Source organism: Macrosteles quadrilineatus, unplaced genomic scaffold, assembly GCF_028750875.1.
Source record: "Macrosteles quadrilineatus isolate MER2022 unplaced genomic scaffold, UCM_ALF_1.0 Scaffold_2__2_contigs__length_208266976, whole genome shotgun sequence".
Taxonomy (NCBI): domain Eukaryota; kingdom Metazoa; phylum Arthropoda; class Insecta; order Hemiptera; family Cicadellidae; genus Macrosteles; species Macrosteles quadrilineatus.
Window position 1 is genome coordinate 157,698,729 of NW_026542595.1, and position 17,404 is coordinate 157,716,132.

General features: G+C 41.9%; 1 protein-coding gene across 1 annotated transcript in view; it reads left to right on the forward strand.

Moving 5' to 3' along the window:
• The window catches only part of LOC128985638 (DNA-directed RNA polymerase III subunit RPC2-like), a 42,944-nt gene extending 28,649 nt beyond the window's left edge, over positions 1-14,295 (forward strand). Inside the window, exons 14-22 of the mRNA XM_054405368.1 lie at positions 31-240; positions 1,538-1,719; positions 2,066-2,152; positions 2,618-2,783; positions 3,290-3,454; positions 12,506-12,636; positions 13,399-13,562; positions 13,737-13,826; positions 14,123-14,295. Coding sequence (XP_054261343.1) covers positions 31-240; positions 1,538-1,719; positions 2,066-2,152; positions 2,618-2,783; positions 3,290-3,454; positions 12,506-12,636; positions 13,399-13,562; positions 13,737-13,826; positions 14,123-14,252 — 1,325 coding nt within the window. The 3' untranslated portion in view covers positions 14,253-14,295. The remainder of the gene's footprint in view (positions 1-30; positions 241-1,537; positions 1,720-2,065; positions 2,153-2,617; positions 2,784-3,289; positions 3,455-12,505; positions 12,637-13,398; positions 13,563-13,736; positions 13,827-14,122) is intronic.
• The last annotated feature ends 3,109 nt before the right edge of the window (positions 14,296-17,404 follow it).

The window sequence follows — 17,404 nt, forward strand, 5'->3', positions numbered from 1 at the left end:
TGATATCTTTAATTTCCATGTGATTTCCAGGTACGATTGGTTATAACCAGCGTAACCGAATCGACACTCTGATGTACAACCTGGTGTACCCGCAGGCTCCCATGGTCAAGTCAAAGACAATAGAACTGATCAACTTTGACAAGCTGCCAGCGGGACAGAATGCGACCATTGCTGTTATGAGCTACTCGGGATATGACATAGAGGATGCGCTCATACTCAACAAGGCATCTCTTGATAGAGGTATGTCCGTCACAGTAAGATGGTATTGCAGGCTGGCTTTAATTCTTGCTTTACTGTTACTTTATTTGAATTGTAATAGGGATGTGTCGATTCTTGATAACACAGATACTTGGACATTGGTATCGGTATAGAGAATTAATCGTCAAATATCATTGCTGATACTGATAACCGACTCATCTGCAAAGATCACATCCTCGTAAAATTACTGCTTTTGTGGCAATAGTGCTTGACGATTCTGTGATCGCGGGGGCCTTAGATAATGTTTACGCAACGGTTGAAATCTGAAAAAAAACACTTCAGTATCAGAACTTGTTTTAACTTTCACAAAAGTCTGTTTAGGCTGGTTTTGTAAAAAGTTGTCAAAGCATTAATCTTAACTGACGTACCACATACAGACAAACAAGACGGGGACAAACAGACGGGGTGGTGGAGGAGTTATGAATTGACTTTTGGATATTAGGGTGGACATTACACATGGACCAGGTAGATAATTTTTGTATTCAGATAGAACGTAGTTAGATGAGCTGAACACAGATTTGACAGGACGATTTCTATTATCCAGATTCTATAGTTTGCAGTAGGTTATACTGTAAACAATGTTGGTGTATACAAAAGAAAACATTAATGACTACTGCAAGGATCAGTAAACTGTAAGTTATCAGAATTTTACCGCAATCGTGGAAGACGACCAAAATGTCTACACAACCCCGTTAGATAATGATGATTACTACATGACCGCGGGAGACGATAACGATGACTACACCGCCACAAAAGATATCAGAATTTTCTTCACCCGTTAGATTGCAACCAGGGTGTGGTACAGTAGAACCTTGATAACAAGACTCTCATGGGGATTATTAAAAATAAGACTTGTTTATGAAGGTTGACTTCTTATCAAGATTGTCATAATATGTGATAAGGGGTAAAATGAATTCTAGGGAATTTGAAAATTACACTTATCAAAGCGAGTATTGCTATCGAGGATCCACTGTATAAAGAAACTCCTACTGAACATTACTCAATCAGGTGGAAACAAACTACTCATCCATTGACAGAGTGGATCAAGTCTTGGGCTTGGATACTAACTAGGAATTGGGAGTGTACAGCAAATGCATGCAGTATGCTTGTTGGTACAATATACTGGGATTTGAGTTGGTGCTCTAGAAAAATCTGGAGTAAAAAATCAGGAACATAATAACTTGTAAATCCTAGTGCATTGTGTTCTATGTTACAATATCAGTTTCAGATTTAATAATTTGACACATTATGTTCTAAGAGTGTTTATCTCGTCCGCTAGGTTACGGCAGATGCCTAGTGTACAGGAATGCTAAGTGTACACTGAAGCAGTACGCCAACCAGACTTATGACAGGATTCTCGGACCCCTAGTTGACGCGGAGACCAAGAAGCCGATCTACAAGTGTGAGCCGCTAGACGCTGATGGCATCGCCTGTCCTGGGGAAATGGTGCGGGAGAGACAAGTAAGACAAACATTCACAACTAGGTGATATTTTATAGGAAAGCCAAGAAAATTAGTATTTAATATTTTTGCATTATTGACTTGTAAGTTGTCAGAGATTTATAAATCGTCCTCTTGTTTATTTGCTTATTTAATCAATGGAATAACAAAAATCTTAATTAAATTATCTTTGGCCCAGATTTGTACTTATCATTTCACATTGACTAGGTTGTAAGAGTCAAGTAGAATTTTGGTAGATAATTCAATAGATGTGTTAATAGTTAATAGTAGTTGACAGTAAATTGAAGTATATTGTTTTTAATTTTTTCACTAATTTTTTTGGCAACATTCATTTTATGTTTTGTCAGATTCTTGTGAACAAGTCTATGCCTGTTGTCAGCTCAACGACCCCCCAGGGTGCAATGTCCACTCCACAACCTCCTCCTGAATACAAGGTAGGTTATATTCACGATACTTAGGTTATATTAACTAATAAAATGTAATTAAATCTAAGGCTTACCTTACGATCCAATTTATTTTTATAGTGGAGACCTAGGTTTCTACGTCGAAAGGTTATTATGAGTCCTTTGTCTCATAGGCTACTTCTGGTTTGCCCTCTCTTACTTGAGATATTGTCGATTTGGCAGGTTAGCAGGATGGCAACTTGGGAGGTTAGGATTGATTAAGCAGATCATGGCCATGTATCTAAGTTGTTCTCATTTATGTCTTTGTAAATATTTATATGTGTTCAATGTTTTTACAAATTATACCAAATCATATCAAATTATACCAGAGGCTATATCTCCAAATAATAAAATGTACTTGGAATGGATAAATGTTACTACCCATATACCTGTTTGAATTTTAAAACAATACAGTTCTTTAAGAATTGAGAACCTTTATCCCCACAAATGTTTTAGGAGGTGCCGATTACTTATAAGGGCTCGGTGCCTAGCTACATAGAGAAAGTGATGGTTTCATCTAACAACGAAGACGCTTTCCTCATAAAATTGTTGCTGCGTCAGACTCGACGGCCTGAAATTGGTGATAAGTTCAGCAGTCGACACGGTCAGAAAGGCGTCACAGGTGAGGAGAGACTCTTGTACCTTTGTTCTCTTTAGCAAGAGTAATATTTACAACGTACTGTTCTTTATGTTGAGACACCTCAAAATCATACCTTTGTCCAAACCAAAAAAAGGTCCAAACCATCAGAAGATAACATACAATTGAATAAATACTTTTAGACTTACACAGCTATGAGTTAATCACTTAAGCAATGAAACACAGCAGTATAAACGGTATGTAATCTACCAAACAGCGCTAGACAAAGAGATTGTAACTTTTTTGATTACAAGCTTTGTATAAAGCGTCATGCTGGAGATCCTCTGAAACAAAACCAGATTTAAATGAAAGAGAGGTTACTGTGTACTTTTATCACTTAACACAGAATATTGTCAGTAGTTGGTGACCATCTCAACAGATTGCACCACGTTTTTTTGGCTTCAAACTTTTTCATTGAATGCGAAGTCTATTCTGTGTATAGTCAATGGTACTACTTATTTCGCCCATAACAAACATTATATTATTTGCAGGTCTGATCGTAGACCAGGAGGACCTCCCATTCAACGACTACGGGATTGTACCTGATATGATCATGAACCCTCATGGCTTTCCATCCCGTATGACAGTAGGTAAACTGATAGAATTACTGGCAGGCAAGGCTGGCCTAATGGAGGGAAAGTTCCACTACGGTACAGGTAAATAAATTATGCCTTTGTCAATGGACTTCTTATAACAATTTTGTTATTTTTTTTTTCAAAAAACCAAGTGTGTTGAGAAGATTATCAAGTTCAGTTTTTGTGTAAGGTACTCTATCATACTGTATTAAATTAATTTGAGAAAGTGAAGCTATCTTTTTCATGTCTTTGATGATTTGATTTTATACGGGCATTTCTTATTGTTGATACAGAGGGCAGCTTCTAGTTCATATTCTGTATACAAACTGCTAAATCTTATCAGGTCTATAGTAAAAAAATTAGTTCTTGTGACTTATGAGCCGACCCCTCGCACCACCCCCAGACGAACAACTATTGGAAGCATGCCCCCCATAGTGACAGTGCGAGTGGCCGCCCCACATCCCTAACAAAAGTGAAAGGCCGCGGGTGAATATCAAAAACAAAACAAACAGTTGTCAACAAAGCCTATATAATTACAAAAAATCAACAAATGACAAAACATCCATCCAAAGAATTTCTTTAAATAATCTTTCTCAAAAATTTAATTAAAAAGATGATTTTAGGTTTACCCTTCTAAACTTACAAATACTGGTACCAGTAACGGAAAAATAGGCCTAACAACGAATAGATTAAAGACGGTAACAGTTAATATTAAACCTTTAAAAATCAACAATTAAATGAATAACAAGTGACTAAAAAATAAATAACAATGGTAAATAATTTGGGGGCCCCATTGATGATCAGTCCTTTTCAAAAAACTTTCATTAATTACAAAATATAACTTGCGGTAATGGTCACTGGTCACTCTGGTCGCTTCAACTAGTGGTGGGTGGCGGTGGTGGTAGAAGGCGGATGGTGGCTTGAAGGTATAGTGTGTCCCACTGGTCCCAGGAGCAGGGTGACTGGCAGCCCGAAGAGGGAGAAGGTGTAAGGTCTCCCCGGGCGACCCTCTCCGGAAGCGGCGGAACAAAACCTCCCATCCGGGACCTCATCTGACGACTGGCAATCCGTTTAATTACATGTTACAAGAAATTGGTTAGTATGAAGCACAGTAAAAACGTGACTAGATGTTAACTGATATAAAAATAACATTACAAACACAAAACTTGACATGAAACGATGACAGTCGCTGTTCTTCTGCCGAAAATGTGTCCGACACAGCGGAAAATGCCCCGGGGTCTGCAGGACTGCTGCCAGCCCCAAACCGACTGAGTTCCGGCGCAAAGCCAGTACTCGCACTATACAAAACACTGAGGCGTGACATTGGTGGGACGATTGGCGTACAAGTCACGGCTCAACCTCCCCCCCTAAAGGAGGACTTCCTCTCCAAAAAAAAAAAAAAAACAACCTCTCCCAATTCTAGAAGATCTCAACACCACAGATCAACTCAAGTGTCTGAAGTGGGGAACGCCAAAAGTCTTTCAACTGGAGGGACTACTCACCCCCAGGGTTTGCACTGGCCAGTGCTGGAAAATTTACTAGGGAAAAATCTTCAGCAGCGCACAAGGGACAGAAGAGGTGATCAAGCTCTCTGGCCCAGTGTACTTCCCGCTCAGACACAAGAGTAAAGAAAGATGACCTACGGAATTGTTCCCCGGAAAGGCTTCAGATGAGAAATGTGAGCCCTCCGGAAAACTTCTCCAGTCTGCGGATTTCCAAGCCGCACGGAGACAGGAGTCAAGAACTTCAAGATGCAGTGGGGACCTGACCACCGATGAGACAACTTAGCGGCTCTCTTGTCCACGGCCGAACTGACCGGATGAGCCTTGCAGAAAACCAAATCCCCCACCTGGAAAGGATTGTCCAACCGACCTCGATTGTGCTTCCTCTGTACCAATTCCCTAGCTCGGATCAAGTTCCTCCTAGCCGCCTGTCAAGTTGCCTTGACATTGGCTGCACCAGGGGGTGGCAGAAGGTCGCCAATTTTCCACACATTTGCCAAGGGATTATTGGGTGGATAGCCCAACAGCAGCTCGAAAGGGACCGCCTTGTGACACTCATGGTGTGCAGTATTGAAAGCAAATTGAATCCAAGGAAGTTCCTGATCCCAGGTGGTCTGCTTGTCAGCATGAAAAGCTATGAGAGCGGAACGAAGATTTCTGTTGAACCTCTCAGCATGGGAAGGCTGTGGATAGTAAGGAGAAGTGGTCACATGGCGGATACCGTGCCCAAAGCACATTCTTTTGAAAAGGTGAGACACAAACTGAGTTCCGTTGTCGGAAACAATGGTGGCGGGTATTCCAAAGTGTTGGAACAAATGGGTACGAAGTGCCTGCACGGTGAGCTGTGCAGTGGCGTTCCTCAAAGGAAAAAGCCAACAAAACTTGGAGAAGGCATCCACACAAACAAGCAAGAATTTGTTTCCTGACTTGCTACGTGGGAGAGGCCCTACATAGTCTATGAAAACCTTCTCCAAAGGTCTCTCAGCCACCTCAGATGACAACAACCCATACTTGGTATTCTGAGCAGGCTTGCTTAGCGAGCATGTTTGACAAGAACGTACTCGTGCCGCAATGTCCCTGTCCATACCCTTCCAGATGAACATGTCCCTAACCTTCGCAATGGTCTTGTGAATCCCTAAGTGCCCACCCACAGGGGAAGAGTGAAAGTACGCAAAGACCATGGGTACAAGAAGACTAGGCAGGACAACCTTGGGTTTACCCTGCTGTCGGTCTCGACAACAAAGGGCACCCTGGGACAGAAAATACGGGGGGTGGGCTCCCCCATTTTGAAGCTCACCAATGATCTTAGCCAGCTCGGGATCTTTTAGCTGATGTGGGATGAACTCAGAGAAGGCAAGGGGAAACTCCAGGAGCACAGCACACCCTGTGTGCTCCTCCTGATCAGAAGGTTGGTCGTCAGGTGAATGATACATCCTGGATAAAGTGTCAGCAATCACATTCTGCGTGCCTCGAACATGTTGCACTTGGAATTTGAGGGAAGAAATCTGGACAACCCAACGACCAATTTTCCCAAGCTGGCGAGGATGTGCAAGGAGCCATGAGAGTGCTTGGTTGTCGGTTTCCAGCAAAAACTCTTTGTGTTCCAAAAAACGTCGGAACTTATTCACTCCAAACACAACAGCCAAACACTCTAACTCATACACAGAAGAGCTTTTCTTTTCGCATGGGTTCAAAGTGCGTGAGGCATACGCAATTGGCTGCCTAACACTATCTACCTCTTGAGACAACACAGCCGCAATGGCAACGGAGGAAGCATCGGTTTGCAAAACAAACTTTTGACTGAAATCTGGCATCGCCAAAACCGGGGGTTGCATGATAGCTTCTTTCAGAAGATCAAAAGACATCTGTTGTGCTTCACCCCAAACAAACTTGGCGCCCTTCTTCCGAAGCTCATTGAGAGGAGCCGCCAACTCAGCCACATTGGGGATGAAGCGCCGGTAGAAACCCACCATGCCAATGAAACGGGCAATGCCTTTGACATCTCTGGGAGGAGGAAAATCCCTGATAGCCTGGGTTCTAGCCGGATCGATACAGACACCTCGTGAAGATACTAGATGACATAGGAAAGAAATCTCAGCCTGAGCAAAACTAACTTTCTCGGGATTTACGGTAAGGCCAGCCCTAAGCAACCTATTCATGACTTCCTCAAGATGAACCAGATGGTCTTCAAAGCTCTCACTGTACACCAAAAGATCGTCAAGATAGTTGAACACAAATTTGAATTTGACGTCATGAAAGATGGAGTCAAGAAGTCTGGTGAGGGTTTGGGCCCCCACAGCTAGACCCATGGGAACACGTGTGAACTGGTACAAGTTCCACGGAACGCAGAAGGCAGTGAGAGGTCGAGATTCAGGTTTCAAGGGAATCTGATGGTAAGCCTGGTTCAAATCAAAGACGGAAAAATACTTGGCCTTACCGAACCAATCGAACGCAGAGTGCAAATCAGGGAGAGGGACAGAGTCAATTTCAATCTGAGCATTCAACTTGCGATAATCTAGAACCATTCGAGACTTGCCATTTGGCTTTGGAACTAGAAAAGCTGGACTTGCGTAACTTGAGCGAGAAGGCTCAATTACCCCATTTTCAAGAAGCTCATTGATGATTCCACGGAGTGTTTCCATTTTGGGTGGAGCAAGCTTGTAAGGATGAGAACGAACTGGACGGGTGTCAGTCAAACGGATTTCGTACTCCAAAAGATTGGTGACTCCAAGCTTTGGCGTCAGCACCTCAGGAAAACGAGAACACAATGTTCTGATTGCTTCAGCCTCACCAGGAGTCAGATGCCCTAAAGGATCAACTTTTGGTTTGCTGGGTGTCTCAGGCTCCACCACAGCTGCACCATTCACAATTTCATCCGCAAAAGGAATGAGCACCCGTCTTGCGAAACGAAAGAAGCACTGGCCTCTGCCTAAATCCAAAATCAGGCCACAATGCTTGATGAAATCCGCTCCCAAAATGACAGGAATGCAAAGGTCCTTGGCTACCCAAAAACTCCACACCCAAGAAAAATGTTCAATCTTGAATTTCAAACGGGCTTCATAGATGATAGGAAGTGGGGATTTTGATGCAGTCCAGCAGATGTGGGTACTTCGCTCAACTTGCTTGATTAGCCCAGAAGATTTTAGATTTTCAAACAGGGAAAGGGAAATGAGACAACGGGCTGACCCAGAATCCACAAGGGCCTTCTGCACCGTTTTACCTAAGAAGATGTTGAGTCGGGGGCAAGTTGAGCGCGCCGCTTTCACTCCCATGCATGCAAGCTCCCTCATTCCCCGCGACAGAGGCTCCCCAAAACCAGCACTCCCAGAAGGGGCAGTACTCACAGAAACCAAATTCTTACTGACTTTCTCCAAAATAGCTTTCTCACAGGGTGGTTTAGGCAAACTTTCCCCTTGTGAGCTACTCAGGTTTTTGGACAAAGTCGCAAGATTAACCCTCTGACGACACTCTCGTCTCATGTGACCTGGTTGACCACAACCAAAGCAAACAATAGGATGCCTCTGTCTCTGCGGTGTTTCAGGACCTTGACCCACGGAAGCTACAGCGGGATGGAGAACAGTCTGGGGAAGATGCCCCGAAACATGCTCCCTCTGACAATCAGCGCCTTGAACGCTCCGTGAAAGGATGACCAGCCTATCCAGGTCTGCAAAAGAAGAAGGCTTTGGAGCAAAAATCAGTCTGGACCGCTCCTCAGGCTTCAACCCCTGCAAGAGAATGTCCACCAGTTGGTTTTCAGGGATGCCCAGCCGTAGGACACGCCACACGCCACAAATGTCACCCACATACTGACTGAGAGTTTCATCAAACTTTTGAGGTCGAAACACTCTCTCAACCTTCAATCTCTCCATGACCCTGAAGGGGACAAAGAGCTCAAGTACTTCACTGTGAAAATTGTCAAAATTAACTCCCCGTTTCAAAAAATCTAACAATTTGTCACCAAGAGGTCTCAGGCAGAGTGGAACCAGCAGTTCCAACACTACTGAGTCCTCCATGCCTGGGAACTCCTTCAGGTGCAACACCTTTCCCAAAAACTCTAACAAAGGTTCCACCTTTAAACCATCAACTTTGCGAATGTCGCTCAAAACCCCAGCAATGGGATTGGGCAGTGGAGCAAACAGACCCATTTTGCTTTCAGTCAGTCGGTCTACTTTCAAAACACACACAAAAAAAATTTTACAACAAACAATTCACAAACTTAACTAACTAAAGGCTCTGGACTGAAATGCCTACAGTCAGATGAGGTCCCAAACAGAAGAACCTGCCCATACACACCGCCTTAGCCACCAAAACAAAAAACACGGACTTACACTCACCACATACACACATACACACATACATACATACACTAAACAACAACACCTAACATTTGTGTGATGAGGTAAACACACACACACAGTTTCAATTTTGGGTTTGGCCATGCTTTTGACACTCTTGCTCCCAAAGGATGCAAGTCATTAACCAGATTCCACCCGGTGACTCGGCCAAGGGCGAGCTCCTAATAAAATAACTACAACAGTGTGCTTACCCCACCACAACAACATTTCTTCAAAAAATTCCCAAAACTGCCAGACCAGAATCACCGCAGGGGGCCCACGCTTGCGTGGGTTCGTGGCCTGGGCGACCACGCGGACCCTAGCTCTCCCAGAGGGGAGGTAATTGCCCGGTGTTGGAACCGGCACTTCAGGTAGACCACAAGCTATGGACGACTGGACAAGCCAGCCTCTTTGGGTTGTACCCAAAGTGAGAGTACCCAGTGACATTCCCTCCATTCAGGGTGGTGGGGTGTTCAGCTCTGCTAGTGTTGATTAAGTTCATAGATCTTTCACCTGCCTGTAGCTTGTGGTTGTGACTGAGTCCTACCTGTTGTGTACGACTGACATTTTGTGAGGCATATCCTCGACTTTGGAAGTAGCCTCGTCCTGGGAGGTGAAATACCTAGCCCCCAGAGGGGAGGTAAATGCTCCGTGTTGGTATCGGCATTTTCAAGTAGGCCACAGACATGGACGACTGGGCATTGGGTCCCAGTGACATTCCTTTATCCAGGATGGAGGGGTGTTTAGCTCTAGGAGAGATGGAAGTGCATCATAATCTCTAACCTACCTGTGTCTGTGGTTCTTTGGGCTTCGGCCTGCTTGTTGTGTGCGACCAGCATTCAGTGGGCAAATCCTCGACTTTGGAAGTAACCTTTCCTGGAGGTGAAAACGGGCAAGTACCCGTAGCTCACGGGGACACTCAAGGGCAACGTAACTTTCCGCAGTGTGAGGGCAACGGTTTGTAGGCACTTATGCAAACCAATCCCTGTCTCTGAGTACGGACGGTATGGTTATCTTGAGTGTGGGGGGTTCTTCCCGGAACCTCAATTGAGTCAAGGGTGTCGCCACCTCTGGTGGATAGGTTCATCCGGGTGGGTCCCACTTCTATACCTGCCTCCTTTTGGAAAACCCTGATGGCCTGGCAGTGATGTTGGGTCTGACGGGCAAACGAAGTAGATCGGGTGCTGGGTCCGAGCCCGCCAGGGGTATCTGGGGATCTATCGCTCTGGTTATCTCTGGTTTCCCAGCAATGGGTAAGGCCTCGATCGGGTAGTGGTGTAAATGGGAGGTTGCTGACGGTCCCCTTCCTCCTGGCTATTGATGGCGGGTTCTGCCTGTCAGGGATTAGATAGGTCCCGAGTGTTGCTTGCACTAAATGCGTCGGGGCGCTCTACCATGGACCTCTAGGTCCTGACCTAGTGGAACCCAGGTGGAGTGACGCTTAAACAAGCAGCCGGAATCCCTGGTTAGGATTGAGGGGCAACCCTCCTTCCGAAGGGTCTGCTCCGGCAGCCGGCGAGCCTGATGACCTTAAGTCATCCGCCCATGATGTGCTAAAGGTTGATGCATAAGCTTCGGCCTACATCATGGGGCCCGGGTATGTCCTAAAGGATAGGTACCGGGTATGCAGTCAGGGGGCTTCGGCTCTCATGACAAATAATGTAATGTAATGTAGACCAGAATCACCCAAAAATCAATCCATCCACGGCCCTTCAAAACAAATCAGAACGTGGACAGTGATCGGATCTCTAAGTATCCAAGTCGTGAAACCGAAGTTTCACGACAAGGCACCCAGGACGCAACCAAAAAACCACGCTCTGCTACCATCTGAGCCGACCCCTCGCACCACCCCCAGACGAACAACTATTGGAAGCATGCCCCCCATAGTGACAGTGCGAGTGGCCGCCCCACATCCCTAACAAAAGTGAAAGGCCGTGGGTGAATATCAAAAACAAAACAAACAGTTGTCAACAAAGCCTATATAATTAAAAAAAATCAACAAATAACAAAAAATCCATCCAAAGAATTTCTTTAAATAATCTTTCTCAAAAATTTAATTAAAAAGATGATTTTAGGTTTACCCTTCTAAACTTACAAATACTGGTACCAGTAACGGAAAAATAGGCCTAACAACGAATAGATTAAAGACGGTAACAGTTAATATTAAACCTTTAAAAATCAACAATTAAATGAATAACAAGTGACTAAAAAATAAATAACAATGGTAAATAATTTGGGGGCCCCATTGATGATCAGTCCTTTTCAAAAAACTTTCATTAATTACAAAATATAACTTGCGGTAATGGTCACTGGTCACTCTGGTCGCTTCAACTAGTGGTGGGTGGCGGTGGTGGTAGAAGGCGGATGGTGGCTTGAAGGTATAGTGTGTCCCACTGGTCCCAGGAGCAGGGTGACTGGCAGCCCGAAGAGGGAGAAGGTGTAAGGTCTCCCCGGGCGACCCTCTCCGGAAGCGGCGGAACAAAACCTCCCATCCGGGACCTCAACTGACGACTGGCAATCCGTTTAATTACATGTTACAAGAAATTGGTTAGTATGAAGCACAGTAAAAACGTGACTAGATGTTAACTGATATAAAAATAACATTACAAACACAAAACTTGACATGAAACGATGACAGTCGCTGTTCTTCTGCCGAAAATGTGTCCGACACAGCGGAAAATGCCCCGGGGTCTGCAGGACTGCTGCCAGCCCCAAACCGACTGAGTTCCGGCGCAAAGCCAGTACTCGCACTATACAAAACACTGAGGCGTGACATTGGTGGGACGATTGGCGTACAAGTCACGGCTCACTTACAAATTACTTTAATGACTTACATAATAACAAACATTTATTTATTACACTGTAAGTTAGGTAGGTTTCCAACCATTTGATGAAACTGTGGGTTATAAAGAAGAGAATTAAATCCTTTGCTCACAGTCTTGTAACTTACCCACAAGTCTTTACAAAATTGTTTTGGAAAAACCAGAGTTCCTTGGTATACTAGTTGTATTTGTATTAATTTTGTGATATATACATGCATTCATATCCTCTCCAGCTCTGGTTGTTCTCGGATCTTTGTGTCAACTAGGCTTCTCTATCTTGTCCTATCTATCAGAACAGTGTTCTTCCTTTACAATCTTCCAATTCATTCTTCTTTCTCATCCTCTCTCTTCATGTTTATTTATCCACATTTTTATACAATTTCATCTTCTTCCCTCTATTTTTGAAACCCTCAGGTTTTTAAATCCCTTAAAATATGATAAACATGATTCTGTCACATAATTTTGTCGTTACAGCATTTGGGGGTTCCAAAGTGTCAGATGTGTGTGAAGAGTTGGCCAGAAATGGGTTCAACTACCAGGGCAAAGACATCTTCTACTCCGGCATCACTGGGGAGCCACTGCAGGCTTACATCTACTCCGGACCGGTAAACTCCTCTAGCATTGAGATAGACATATAGGCCAACATTTTACAAAAAAAATAAACAAGGCTACGAACGATGATGACAAACTGACAATATGCTATATGTTTTGTGATCAATACAAAATAACTTGTTCTTAGTCATATCCTGTGGAGATAAGCGTATGGTTCAGTTCTCATTGCCCAGCGTGGGAGCGGAAATGTCGAGATTCCTAGAAAGCGGCGGTTAAACCGAACTGCTCTCAAAGCAAGGTCGGTTAAAACACACTGTATTATTTTACGATCGAAGGCGGATAATCGGATTATCGGTTAATACGAGGTTGGTTAAGAGGGGTCTACTGTAGTTGGCATAATCAGACTTGGAGCCCTTTTTAAACAATGGAATAATCTTAGAAAGTTGAAATTGTATATTAAATAAATATCTAGTGCACTGTGAGGTTATACATTTTTTCTGTAGTTTTTTAATTGTTTTATGAGTTAGAACATCTAGGCTCCAAGAACTCTTAATAGTTTATAACAAGTTGTTCTCTCAGTTTTACCATTTCGATGACAAATTCAAGCAAATCAACTCGTGAATTATTTAACCAAGTAGACCTTTTTATCCTCTTGATATTTTACTTAAACATGTTTTCAAACATAAAACATAGACTTGACTGACAATAAATTAATTCATATAGTTCGACTATGTTCTGAAGGGCAGCAAATTTATATGTATCTCAGAGGGTCGTAGAGAGATGTAGCAACTGTCAGATGACAATGTTTGTGACAGGTGTACTACCAGAAGCTGAAGCACATGGTACAAGACAAGATGCACGCCAGGTCTCGAGGCCCGAGAGCTGTGTTGACTAGACAACCTACAGAGGGTCGTAGTAGAGAGGGTGGACTGAGGCTCGGCGAGATGGAACGTGACTGTCTCATCAGCTACGGTGCCAGGTGACTTTCTCATTACATATTTTATATTTATCTCCGTAATCAATTTAGTGTGTATTTTACACGTATGAAATGGACGTATTAAAATTATATTTGGTGATTTAAAACTTAAATGATATATTTACAAACCGCAAGGAATATTGTCTTACTCTTAACTTATCTATGTGATTTTTTCAGTATGCTGCTAATTGAAAGACTGATGATATCTAGTGATGCTTTTGATGTTGATGTGTGCAACCAGTGTGGACGACTTGGCTACTCAGGCTGGTAAGCGAATATTTAGTTCTTGAATGATAAACCAAAATAGATGAAGACAGTAAAATACTGTTACACTTTATGTCACATGAGCAAGCTAGTGGAGACTGTAGTTGCATGTCTGCTTGGGTGCCTAAGATGTTACCACTAAGATACTATATTAGGTGATGTTAGGTGACTCTAGTATTTGTGATAAAAGGATATAATGTTCATATATTTTTAATGGCAACACTATGAGTCTTTGTGTTTTAAATGTAGGCTATATGCTCACATATCTAGACTGTATTTTATGACAATGTTTGTTGCAGGTGTCATGGTTGTCACAGTAGTGCATCAGTGTCAACCATCCGCATCCCCTATGCATGCAAACTGTTGTTCCAAGAACTGCAGTCCATGAACATCGTGCCGAGACTTACCTTGAAGAATTACTGTGATTAAACCACTGTTGTATAGTGGATTAAATACATTTTTTTACTGTTAATTGTTGTTTTTGTATGCTATTAAATAGTGTGCTTTACCCTTGACATCCAGAATTTACCATTTTATTTATGAGCTATCGTTTTTGGTTGTTATATGGTTATGACTGAAGGTTGGGGTCTGTAATTGACTGTATTTAACATTCCACTTTAATCTGGCTGATAGGTTTTACCTAGTAGTTTTCTTAATTTATTGGTGCTGAGTCACTATGAAGAGGTGGGGTTTGCAAGGAAATTCAAAATATATAAACACATTGTGACGGAGTTGAGTAACTTTGTGAGATAAAGAATCAGCCATATATGTTTGTTCCTGTGGTACTACCAGGAACAAACACTTATTTTAATGACGTGAAAGGCCCCGAGAAAAAACAATAAAAGATGTAAATAAGAAGGTTAAAAAAGATTTTTAATGTCTAGAAGACTGAGAATTATAAAACTAAGAGAGATATCCCAGCGGTAAGAAGCAATATTATTTTTGTTAAATCCGCCTTTAGACATTTCTTTGGAAATTGTTTACTCAATACGTAAAAATATTCATGAAATAATAAATCTAGAGATAAACATTATTAGTCCATTGTATTTATTTGTTAATAAAATCCATCAAAAATCTGCTCAACACCACTGGGTCCACAAATTGTCGAGTTAGTAGGGTTTTACTGTACAATGAAACATTCACTGTAAACACAGATTTCATTTTAAGTTTTACATATCTATATATATAAAATAAAATGTATGTTTGTATGTTTGTCCTTTATGGACTCCGAAACCGCTCGACAGATTGTAATAAAACTTTCAGGCATTATTTATCATTATTCAAGGATGGTTTGTGTGAAGTTTGGTGCAGATCCGTCAAAAGGGCTCCGCCCCAGTGGCTCTGGAGTTTCCCATGTTAACCTTATGAGTAGTCATATTTAAATGGAATTAAAGAATCTTAACAGCTGGTTCAACCAAACAATTTGATTCTGTGATGTTAAATAGCATTAAAAAGTTAATAGGTTTACCAACAGGGTGCAGCACTGTAATTTTTTTTAATTTATGAAAGGTGAGTGAGCGTAGCGAACGAACATCAACCTGGAGGTGAGTTAGCGTAGTGAACTAACTAACCTGAAGGCAAGTGAGCGTAGCGAACGAGCTCCAACCTAAAGGTGAGTGAGCATAGCAAACGAACTTCAACCAGGACGTGATTGAGCCATGCGAACGAGTTCATCTTGAAAATGAACGAGCATTTGACATAAAACCACATTAGGACAGGACGATGTCTGTCGGGCCAGCTAGTTTGATTATAAAAATAATCTTAGCCCCATCCTGAAATCAATATTTGATTATAAAATACAAGATGGTAACAGCAGTTTAGACTCCTTTCAAGTCCAATGGAGTTGACAATAATTATTTGACGATAATGCAACTTTTTGAACAGTAGTGCCTTCGAACACAATGCTGTAACATTACACGACAATACGATTGCAGCATTTTCTATTTGAAGGCACGCTTTAATACAGCCATCGTGACGTGATAGTAGACAATACAGAGTGGACTTGTCTATTCTTAAATGTGATAACATCTGCCTAGATTGTGTCGATCAATCGATTGACTGTCTAAATTTTTTTTATTTGCTTAACATTTTGTGTATGCTATCAGTAAATCCTTATTTATGTATATAAGAAAAAGTTGAGGTTCCACCCAAATTCTAATTATAGAATAACTTGTAACATCTACATTTATACACGAATAAAAACCTAGAGTAGTGAAAAATTGATTTATTGTTGTGATTGAAATTATGTAATAAAAGAACATAATTTTTAATATTTGGGGGGTTTTAAACTAAGAAAATTAGGACCAAGTCTTGTCTTATATTTTGTCAGGGGGGGTTACCGCCTTGAGAGAACCATTCCAGGATTCGCCTAAATGATAAGAAGACTACAAACTTCTTCAGAATGGTTGGTCTGATAGTAACAAGACCTCCCGAATGTGAAGCAGCATTATTATCAGTTAGATTGGTATTAGTACATGAAATACCTTATTACTAATTACTACATCCATAAGGTACTTAACTTAACGCTAAGTACAAATAACTTTCTACTAACTACATAACATACTTAACCTTAGACACATATCATGTTTAAGGGTTGTTTTACAAGGGTGGATTGTTAGCCTATTGCCTCAACCCCCAATATGAATGGAGGACCATACTTCTGGTCAGCGAGTCCATCGGACCTAGCCGGGAGATCTGACAAGCAGATCCACCGACCTTCCTCCTATCCGCCACCTGGGGACGCTCCGTATACGCTGAAGTAGGAAAGCGCACGGATACTTTATTACAAGATACATAAAATACTAACACTAAGTACAAAAGATACTTAATACTATAGATACATGGTATACTTAAAACTAAAATGTTTGTTCTAACTCGTACAGTTTCATCTTCTTCAGGACTTCTCTTCTTTTCTATCGCAACTTGTCTTCAATCGGCTTACAGTGTTGCTGCAGAACTTTTAAATTGCTTCCTCTTGAAGTTTCCCAGATATTCCAGCCCTTCATCCTATGTGCATTCATCTCCCACATTTCACCATGTTCCTCAATAATTTTCCTATAGGAGATCCTTTGGCACTCTGAGCAATCCTTTCAACTATGCTGATCCTTTTTGCTTCACCGAAGCAATATACACCAGGTTGCCTTGTAGCTTTATAACCTCTCAATTTTCCTTAGAAGTTTCTATTTGTTCGCTTCTTATAGTGATCTTATGCAAGTAGGTTCTTATGTAGCAGTAGTGTGACAAGAATAGACGAACATGCCAAGTTTTCACTGATCTTCCAGAACTGCTCTACTTGTTGGCTCTGGAGTTGAGCCAAGACACTTAACTTTCTTCAGTCTGTACTCCTCCTCTACATAATTTTTACATGAGGGGAAATATTGTTGTCTTTCATTCATTATTGAGCTGATGAATGAATAAAATTGATGGTTTCTATGGAAATATTTAATCACAGTACTGTCAATAATTGTCAACATGCTACAATTCAAGACGCTTGGACCTTGTACTACAGACATAGTAGTTAGAGACCTTTATTTCCTTACAATGCAATGTCAAAGCCAAATTAAAATAAAAATGCACCCGCC